At 50.4% G+C, this 10,751-nt stretch overlaps 1 protein-coding gene across 1 annotated transcript in view; it reads right to left on the bottom strand.

Moving 5' to 3' along the window:
- LOC147124542 (ATP-dependent clpX-like chaperone, mitochondrial) overlaps positions 1-3,898 on the bottom strand; it is a 68,727-nt gene extending 64,829 nt beyond the window's left edge. Inside the window, exon 1 of the mRNA XM_085989140.1 lies at positions 3,780-3,898. Within this exon, the coding sequence (XP_085845266.1) occupies positions 3,780-3,885 (106 nt within the window). The 5' untranslated portion in view covers positions 3,886-3,898. The remainder of the gene's footprint in view (positions 1-3,779) is intronic.
- Positions 3,899-10,751: the final 6,853 nt, after the last annotated feature.

Here is a 10,751-nt window from a genome sequence, read left to right as displayed (position 1 = left end):
ACAACTCTTAAAAACCTGTGTGAAGATGTGGCTTATGCACCAGGTTTGTGATAAGTACCAATTTGATATAAATGATTCCAGTCACAACTGTGATTTCTCTCAGTGGTGGCTTTGATAGAACTACATTGATAGCACAGGAAATGTCAGAAGCTACCCAAACGTTTACTTTCAACTTAACTATAATTACACCTACTTACCTATCAGCTCATATCAAATAATGTGGATTGTTATAGTGTCTTTCATGCTTGTAATAATCCTCGCCTAAGCTACATAAAACTTTATTATTTTAATGTTAAGAAAGTATTTCTAGCATTTTTTGTTTTTTATTTCAGATCTTCATTTGCAGTTCTTTTTTAAAATTATTTTCTTAATTGATCTTCCCTGATATTACTCTTGGACAAAAATGAAAGTAATACTTGTATCTCTCTTGCTGTAACTGTCTCTTTGCTTCTGTTCTATTCTCTAATTATTTATTTTACTGCATTTATCCCATGTGTTTTCTTCCCATATATTAATTTTAATGAATCTGCAAATGGGTTGTTTGTAAATGTGTTTACAGATTTGTTAAAACTAACACAGAGAAGAAAATACTGAATTGTATCTTTGCATCTGTCTTCCACTCATTCTTTCTGTACGGCTCTCACACATATTCTATTAAAGGAAGATTTGATTTATGTAGCACCTTTCACGACCACCGGATGTCTCAAAACGCTTTACAGCCAATGAACTACTTTTTTGGAGTGTAGTCAATGTTGTAATGTAGGAAACGCCACAGCTAATTTGTGCACAACAAGCTCCCACAAACAGCAATGTGATAATGACCAGATAATCTGTTTTAGTGATGTTGATTGAGGGATAAATATTGGCCAGGACACTGGTGATAACTCCCTTGCACTTCTTCGAAATAGTGCCATGGGATCTTTTACACCCACCTGAGAGCAAACAGGGCCTCAGTTTAACGTCTCATCCGAAAGATGGCACCTCCGACAGTGCCGCATTCCCTCAGCACTGCACTGGTGTGTTAGCCTCGATTTTTGTGCTCAATTTGTTGCCAATTCATCTCTCCATTTTATTTCTAACTTTATCTCTCACTCTTTCTCTCCCTCTTTCTGCAGATCTCTCCTTCCCTATGTCTCTACTCTCTTCCGCATGTCTCTGACTTTTTCTATTTATCTCTTGTTCTGTTGCTGTTTTACTAAATTTACATTATGTACCTTTTTTAAAAGTGAGGACATACAGTCATTGTATGATTGGTCATAAATAAGTACTAGGGATAGGCAAGGAGAGGCCAGGGCTGGGTCGGGAGAAGCAGAGGGGCTGGGCAGAGGGGACAGGCAGAGGAGCCAGAGATGGACAGAGAGGCCAGGGGTGGACAGAGGGGCCGGGGATGGGGAGAGGGGCCGGGGATGGGCAGAGGGGCCGGGGATGGGCAGAGGGGCCGGGGATGGGCAGAGGGGCCGGGGATGGGCAGAGGGGCCGGGGATGGGCAGAGGGGCCGGGGATGGGCAGAGGGGCCGGGGATGGGCAGAGGGGCCGGGGATGGACAGAGGGGCCGGGGATGGGGAGAGGGGTCGGGGATGGGCAGAGGGGCCGGGGATGGGCAGAGGGGCCGGAGATGGACAGAGGGGCCGGGGATGGGGAGAGGGGCCGGGGATGGACAGAGGGGCCGGGGATGGGGAGAGGGGCCGGGGATGGGGAGAGGGGCCGGGGATGGGGAGAGGGGCCGGGGATGGGGAGAGGGGCCGGGGATGGACAGAGGGGCCAGGGATGGACAGAGGGGCCGGGGATGGGCAGAGGGGCCAGGGATGGACAGAGGGGCCGGGGATGAGCAGAGGGGCCGGAGATGGGGAGAGGGGCCGGGGATGGACAGAGGGGCCGGGGATGGGCAGAGGGGCCGGGGATGGGCAGAGGGGCCGGGGATGGGCAGAGGGGTCGGGGATGGACAGAGGGGCCGGGGATGGACAGAGGGGCCGGGAATGGACAGAGGGGCCGGGGATGGCAGAGGGGCCGGGGATGGCAGAGGGGCCGGGGATGGGCAGAGGGGCCGGGGATGGGCAGAGGGGCCGGGGATGGGCAGAGGGGCCGGGGATGGGCAGAGGGGCCGGGGATGGGCAGAGGGGCCGGGGATGGGCAGAGGGGCCGGGGATGGGCAGAGGGGCCGGGGATGGGCAGAGGGGCCGGGGATGGGGAGAGGGGCCGGGGATGGGCAGAGGGGCCGGAGATGGACAGAGGGGCCGGGGATGGGGAGAGGGGCCGGGGATGGGGAGAGGGGCCGGGGATGGGGAGAGGGGCCGGGGATGGGGAGAGGGGCCGGGGATGGGGAGAGGGGCCGGGGGTGGACAGAGGGGCCGGGGGTGGACAGAGGGGCCGGGGATGGGCAGAGGGGCCGGGGATGGACAGAGGGGCCGGGGATGGACAGAGGGGCCGGGGATGGGCAGAGGGGCCGGGGATGGACAGAGGGGCCGGGGATGAGCAGAGGGGCCGGAGATGGGGAGAGGGGCCGGGGATGGACAGAGGGGCCGGGGATGGGCAGAGGGGCCGGGGATGGACAGAGGGGCCGGGGATGGACAGAGGGGCCGGGGATGGGCAGGGGGGCCGGGGATGGGCAGAGGGGCCGGGGATGGGCAGAGGGGCCGGGGATGGGCAGAGGGGCCGGGGATGGGTAGAGGGGCCGGGGATGGGCAGAGGGGCCGGGGATGGGCAGAGGGGCCGGGGATGGGCAGAGGGGCCGGAGATGGACAGAGGGGCCGGAGATGGACAGAGAGTCCGGAGATGGGCAGAGGGGCCAGGGATGGGGAGAGGGGCTGGAGATGGGCAGAGGGGCCAGGGGTGGGCAGAGGGGCCGGGGATGGACAGAGGGGCCGGAGATGGGCAGAGGGAACGAGGATGGGGAGAAGAGACGGGCAGAGAGGACACGGATGCTTTACACCAATTAAGTACTTTCAAAGTGTAGTCACTGTTGTAATGCAGGAAATGCGGCAGCCAATTTTCAGACAGCAAGCTCCCAGAAACAGCAATGAAATAAATGAAAAGATCATCTGTGTTTTTAGGTGTTGGTTGAGGGATAAATATTGGCCAGAACACTGGAAGAACCCCTGTGCTCTTCTTCAAATAATGCAATGGGATCTTTTACATCCAACTGAGAGCATATCTGAAGCTTTATATATTTCAGTAACACAACATTAAAGTCATAAAAACAGAAAATGCTGGAATCACTCAGGAGTAAAGTAATAAACCTGATCCAAGCATCAGAATAGTATTATAACTGTAACAATTGGTGATTTTCAGCATCACAATGTGTGAACTAAAATCATTTAAAAAAATCACGAGCCCAAAAAGCTGCAACTAATTTAAATCTATTTACAGCTATATACAATACTTTTAATTAATCATTACTGAGAAAGTGAAATTCAAATTAGATTAATGTGGCTGAAAAAGTTATTGGCCTAGAAATTAGATCACGCCCAAATCGAGAAGTGGTCCTGATGCACCAAACGTTGCACATGCCTAATGAAGCCAGGAGCAGGACCATGTCACATTGTAGAGTGCATGCTGCGGTCATTTGCAAACCAATTTCTCAAAAGAGCCTGAAACAAGTATTAGACCCCCAATTTGCATACGCAGCCCTAACTAATACAGTGTGTGGTGCACGTCCAGCGTGGAATGAGCATGCGCACGCCACCCACCATATTGAACCCTTAGGCACTTGCTTTACACCTGTAAAATTACCCTTATTTTTACAAGACCTTAACCATGCAAACTACTAAACTTAGGCTTACATGTAATTGTCTCCATATGTATGCTTTGACTTCCACACTTTGGACAGCATAATTGATCATGTTTTTTCTCAAAGGACCTTTTTGACTGTTCATATGTTATCTTCATTCCGTTTTTATGATTAGCCTGTTAAAATATATTGAAAACACAAATTAACCCGAATTTTAACTCAGGACGCGAATCGGGTGGGCAGGGGGGGAAGGTGGGCGGGAAGCCTGGGTAATTTTAACTCCTGGGTCTCATTTCCATTTGACTAACGGGCTTCCTTCGTGATCACGTTGGGAATCAGGCAGCACCCACACGTGCACAATTTCCGGCGCGTTTTCCAAGGCCTATTTAAAGTGGGAATGCACCTCTTAAAGGTAGGTGGCAATCCCTGCTTTCACTTTGGCTGGAAGAATGTTTCAAAATATTTTGGCAAAACATGAGTAGAAGGGGACAGAGGTAGCTGACAGGGTCAGTGCCACCAGAATTACTCCCAGGACCTGGCTTTAGTGTACAAAGTGGTTCTACAACCTCACAAGAGCAACAAGGGTGAATACGGCTCTTTATGTCTCCAGCTTTCCTGACAGCACCAGACAACACTACTTTCACCTCCCCTTCCCAGTTTCACCAATTCCCTCCCCACCATCACATGGCGTACCTAAAAATAAGTGCCAACCTGGGAAAGCTACAACACAGGACTACATGCATGCAAAACAGTGGAAGCAGCATGCTATAGACAGAGCTAAGCAATACTACAATCTACGGATCAGATCAAAGCTCTGCAGTCCTGCTACATCCAGTCGCGAATGGTGGTGGACAATTAAACAACTAACGGGAGGAGGAGGCTCCATGAATATCCTCAATGATGGGGTAGCCCAGCACGCGAGTGCAAAAGACAAGGCTGAAGCGTTTCCAACCATCTTCAGCCAGAAGTGCCGAGTGGATGATCCATATCGGCCTCCTCCTGAGGTCCCCACTATCACAGAATCCAGTCTTCAGCCAATTTGATTCACTGCTGAGCACACTGGATACAGCAAAATCTGTGGACCCCGAAAATATCCCAGCTATCGTGCTGAAGACTTGTGCTCCAGAACTAGCCGCGTCTCTAGCCAAGCTGTTCCAGTACAGCTATAACACTGGCATCGACCCGACAATATGAATAACTGCCCAGGTATGCCCTGTCCACAAAAAGCAGGACAAATCCAATCTGGCCAATTACCGCCCCATCATGAGTGATGGGTGAGACTAGGACTAGGGGGCATAATCTTAGAATAAGGGGCTGCCATTTCAAAACTGAGATGAGGAGAAACTTCTTCACTCAGAGGGTGGTAAATTTATGGAATTTGCTACCTCAGAGAGCTGTGGAAGCTGCGATATTAAATAAATTTAAAAAGGAGATAGACAGTTTCCTAGCTGATAAGGGAATTAGGGGTTACGGGGAGCGGGCAGGGAAGTGGACGTGAGTCTAGGTTCGGATCAGCCATGATCCTATTGAATGGCGGAGCAGGCCCAAGGGGCCGTATGGCCTACTCCTGCTCCTACTTCTTATGTTCTTATGTTCTTAAGTTCATCAGTCTACTCTCAATCATCACCAAAGTGATGGAAGGTGTTGTCAACAGTGCTATCAAGCGGCACTTACTCACCAATAACCTACTCACCGATGCCCAGTTTTATGTTCTGCCAGTACCACTCGGCTCCCAACCTCATTATAGCCTTGGTCCAAACATAGACAAAAGAGCTGAATTCCAGAGGTGAGGTGAGAGTGACTGCTCTTGACATCAAGGCAGCATTTCACCAAGTGTGGCATCAAGGAGCCCTAGTAAAATTGAAGTCAATGGGAATCAGGGGGAAAATGCTCCACTGGCTAGAGTTATACCTAGCACAAAGGAAGATGGTTGTGGTTGTTGGAGGTCAATCATCTCAGCCCCAGGACATCGCTGCAGAAGTTCCTTAGGGCAGTGTCCTAGGCCGAACCATCTTCAGGTGCTTCATCAATGACCTGCCCTCCATCATAAGGTCAGAAATGGGGATGTTCACTGATGACTGCACAGTGTTCAGTGCCATTCACAACTCCTCAAATAATGAAGCAGTCCATGCCCGCATGCAACAAAACCTGGACGATGTTCAGGCTTGGGCTGATAAGTGGCAAGTAATATTCGCGCCACACAAGTGGCAGGCAATGACTATCTCCAACAAGCGAGAGTCTAACCACCGCCCCTTGACAGTCAACGGCATTACCATTGCTGAATCCCCCGCCATCAACACACTGTGGGTCACCATTGACCAGAAACTTAACTGGACCAGCCACATAAATACTGTGGCTACAAGAGCAGGTCAGAGGCTAGGTATTCTGCAGCGAGTGTCTCACCTCCTGACTCTCCAAAGCCTTTCCACCATCTACAAGCTACAAGTAAGGAGTGTGATGGAATACTCTCCACTTGCCTGGATGAGTGCAGCTCCAACAACACTCAAGAAGCTCGACACCATCCAGGACAAAGCAGCCCACTTGCTTGGCACCCCATCCACCACCTCAAACATTCACTCCCTCCACCACCAGCGTACCGTGGCTGCCGTGTGTACTATCTACAAGATGCACTGCAGCAACTCGCCAAGACCTCTTCGACAGCACCTCCCAAACCCACAATCTCTACCACCTAGAAGAACAAGGGCAGCAGGCGCATGGGTAAACCATCACCTGCAAGTTCCCCTCCAAGTTACACACCATCCTGACTTGGAAATATATCACCATTCCTTCGTCGTCGCTGGGTCAAAATCCTGGAACTCCCTCCCTAACAGCACTGTGGAAGTACCTTCGCCATACGGACTGCAGCGGTTCAAGAAGGAGGTTCACGGCCACCTCCTGGAGGGCAATTAGGGATGGGCAATAACTGTTGGCCTTGCCAGCAACACCCACATCCCAGGAACGAATAAAAATAATATCCTTCAACACACAATCACAATGGCACACTGAAACACCTCTCTTGGCTCATTACAAACAAACTCACCTCTTCCTTTCCTCTCTCCACACTAACACCATGCTGTGTGGAATTTCTAGGTCATTGGAAATTCCCGAATAACTTCTTTTCAAAACTAGATCAAAATAAGCACTGGCTAAAATAAGGACATGATTATTATTATAGAAGACAGGTGCTGGTGAGAAGAGAAACAAAAATACAAAAGAATGTTAGTGATTGATGGAGAGACCATGTCAACAGTTAAGAAGAGGTTACAAAGATAGTTGAAGGAAAGGGGGATTGAGATAAAGGGATCTGGGCACACAATGGGGACAATGGTTAGGACTACTGCTTGTGTGTAGGTTAATCACCAACACAGGCTGGTTGGACCATATGGTAATTTCTGTGTAATGGTACAGCTTATTAGCGTTGGAAAAGAGAAGTCATGTTCTGTGGGACAAAATTTATACAACAACAACTACAACTTGTATTTATATAGCGATTTTAATGCAGTAAAAATGTCCCCAGGAGCTTCACAAGACTGTTATATGACAACAATTTGAGACTAAGCCACATAAGGAGAAATTAGGGCAGGTGACCAGAAGCGTGGTTAAAGAGGTAGGTTTTAAGGAGCGTCTTAAAGGAGGAAAGAGAGGTAGAGGTGGAGAGGTTTAGGCAGGGAATTCCAGAGCTTAGGGCCTAGGCAACAGAAGGCACAGCCACCAATGGTTGAGCAATTATAATCAGGGATGCTCAAGAGGGCAGAATTAGACGAGCGCAGAAATCTCGGGGGGTTGTGGGGCTGAAGGAGATTACGGAAATAGGAAAGGGTGAGGCTATGGTGGTATTTGAAAACAAGGATGAAAATTTTGAAATCGAGGCGTTGCTTAACCAGGAGCCAATGTAGGTTAGCGAGCACAGAGGTGATGGGTGAACGGAACTTGATGCGAGTTAGGACACGGGTAGCTGAGTTTTGGATGACCTCAAATTTGCGTAGGGTAAAACGTGGGAGGCCAGCCAGGAGTGCGTTGGAATAGTCAAGTCTAGAGGTAACAAAGGCATGGATGAGGGTTCCAGCAGCAGAAGAGCTGAGGTGGGACGGAGACGGGCAATGTTATGGAGGTGGAAATAGGCGATCTTAGTTATGCTGCGGATGTGTGGTTGGAAGCTAATTCCAGGGTCAAATATAACACCAAGGTTGTGAACGTTGTGGTTCAGCCTCAGACAGATGCTAGGGAGAGAGATGGAGTCAGTGGCTATAGAACGGAGTTTGTGGCGGGGACCGAAACAATGGCTTTGGTCTTCCCAATATTTAATTGGAGAAAATTTCTGCTCCTCCAGTACTGGATGTTAGACAAGCAGTCTGACAATTTAGAGACCGTGGAGGGGTTGAGGGAAGTGGCGGTGAGGAAGAGCTGGGTGTCGTCAGTGTACATGTGGAAACTGATGCTATGTTTTCGGATGATGTCGTCAAGGGGCAGCACGTAGATGAGAAATAGGAGAGGGCCAAGGATAGATATTTGGGTACACCAGAGGTAACAATGCAGGAGCGGGAAGAGAAGCCACTGGAGGTGATTCTCTGGCTACGATTAGATAGATAAGAATGGAACCAGGTGAGTGCAGACCCACCCAGCTGGACGGCACTGGAGAGGCATTGGAGGAGGATGGAGTGGTCAACCGTGTCAAAAGCTGCAGACAATTCGAGAAGGATGAGGAGGGATTGTTGACCTTTGGCGGAGTCACAAAGGATGTCATAGGAGGGATTCACATATGGAGTACCGGGAAAGATGGGCACGGATTTGGGAGGCGATAACACGTTCAAGGACTTTGGAGAGGAAAGGGAGGTTCGAGATGGGGTGGTAGTTTGTAAGGACGGAGGGGGTCAAGGGTTGGATTTTTGAGGAGAGTGGTGATGACAGCAGATTTGAAGGAGAGGGGGACAGTACCTGAGGAGAGAGAACCGTTAACAATGTTAGCTAACATGGGAGCCAGGAAAGGAAGTTGGGTGGTCAGCAGTTTGGTGGGAATAGGGTCGAAGGAGCAGGAAGTGGATCTCATGGACAAGATGAGCGCAGAGAGGTCATGAGAGGAGATTGGAGAGAAACTGGAGAAAGATTCAAGTTCAGGGCTAGGACAAGGAAAAACTTTAGGGGAGGTTTGGCCCGGTGGGCTAGGGGAAGGAAGGGAAGTGGCAGAGACAGCTGAACAGATGGTCTCACTCTTAGAGACAAAGAAGTCCATGAGCTCCTCACACTTGTTGCAGGTAAGGTTGGAGGAGACAGGGAGAGGGGTTTAAGAAGGCAGTTAGCAGTAGAGAATAGATGCCGGGGGTTACCCTTTGCATTGATTCTGGAATAGTGAGCAGTCTTGGTGGACAACTGCAGGACCTCATTATGCTTTATGAAGTCCAGCCAGATCTGGCAGTGAATGGCTAAACCAGTTGTCCGCCATATCCGTTCAAGTCTGCGTCCCTTGGACCTAAAGGAGCGAAGATGAGTGCCGTACCAGGGAAACGGCCAGGCTGAGAGAGAGTAATTGTTTTAATAGGGAATAGGGCATCAAAGTTGGTGGCGAGGGTGTGGTTGACCAGATCGGTAGCTGCAGAAATGTCGTGGTGAATGGAGGGCCAAAGGCAGGACAGTTGGAATTTCATAAGTGCTGTTGTAAGAGAGTTGGGAGAGTGTTTTTTCCAGGGGCGGACACAAAAGGAAGTAGGGTTGCGGGGGGAGGGGGGGCACTGGAGGGGGATGTGCGTTGAGAGCGATACAAGGAAGTGTTCAGAGATGGCCTTATCTGCGATTGACACGATGGGAGTAGCGAGGCCACGAGAGATGGCAAGGTCGAAGGGGTGGCTGTGAATATGGGTTGGGGAGTTTACATGGAGGGAGAGATTAAGGGAGAATAGGAGGGTAGTGAACTCAGAGGAGAGAGAGAGCATGATGAATTGAGATGGAGGTTGAAATCACTGAGGATGAGTAGTCACTCGGTGTGGAGGCTGAGGGAGGAGAGCAGTGAAGATATTTCTGTGATAAAATGTTTATTGTACTTTGGGTGGGCGGTAGAGAACAAGAATTTTAAATGAGAGGTGAGAGGAATGGAATAAGGTGAGATGCTCAAAGGAAGAGAAAGTGTCAGAGGAGTAGGGGGGCAGGCCAAGGTGTGATTTGGTGATGAGAGCCACACCGCCACCATGGTGGTCTAGGTGGGGCAAGTGGTGGAAGCTAAAGCCAGGTGGGGAGGCTTCATTTAACTGTAAGGTGTCATCACCCCTCAGCCAAGTTTCCGTCAGGGCCATGATGTCGATGCAATCATCCACGATAAGCTCATGGATGGCAAGGGCCTTGTTCACAAGTGAACAGACATTCTGGAGGGAGATGCGGAGAGGGTCGGTGATGGCTGACCCACTGCCAGCGTCCACAGGGTCAGTGCTGGGAGGGGTGAGTTGGATGGGGAGGAGATTGGCAAGATTAGCCCCCAGCGGGCACGCTGGATGGGAATGTTGGCGAGAGAGTATGTTGGGACAGTTGGGGTTGCGGCTCATGAGGAGGCAGCGCTGAGTGCCGTGGTGTGCCTTTCGGATGATGCCAGGAGAGGCACAGAGGGAGCTGTTGGCTTATCTATGAGGGGGTCAAGCCTGGGACGGTGGCAGGAGAGTGGAAGGTCAAAGAGTAATGAAGGATTGAGGCAGGGGTTTGGGAGGGCAGTGTATCTGAGAGAGGAGAGATGAAAGGAGGCATGACAACAGGAGAGAGTGGTCAGGGAGGGATTGCGAGAAAAGGAAAAGGGGGGAGAAAAAAGTGGAAATAGAAGTGAACGACTCAGATCTGGAGCGGCAGCCACAATGCTCAAGCAAATGGACACAGGGGAAAAACTCAGGTTACATAGGCCTGGTTATGTAGCAATTAATGGGATACATATTTCCTGGTAGTAACAGGGAATAGGTTTGAGACAATAGTAGGGAGGCCAGAGTTAAAGTCAGAGGTCCCATGGAGGGAACAAGTTGACGTAGGTAGGATGAAGTCGGCATGGAGCATC

The sequence above is a fragment of the Somniosus microcephalus genome, chromosome 1 (genome assembly GCF_052327205.1).
Source record: "Somniosus microcephalus isolate GS21.2 chromosome 1, FLI_Smic_1.0, whole genome shotgun sequence".
In the NCBI taxonomy this organism is placed as follows: Eukaryota; Metazoa; Chordata; class Chondrichthyes; order Squaliformes; family Somniosidae; genus Somniosus; species Somniosus microcephalus.
Note: the sequence above shows the minus strand (reverse complement) of the source record. Positions and strands in the feature narration are given on the sequence as shown.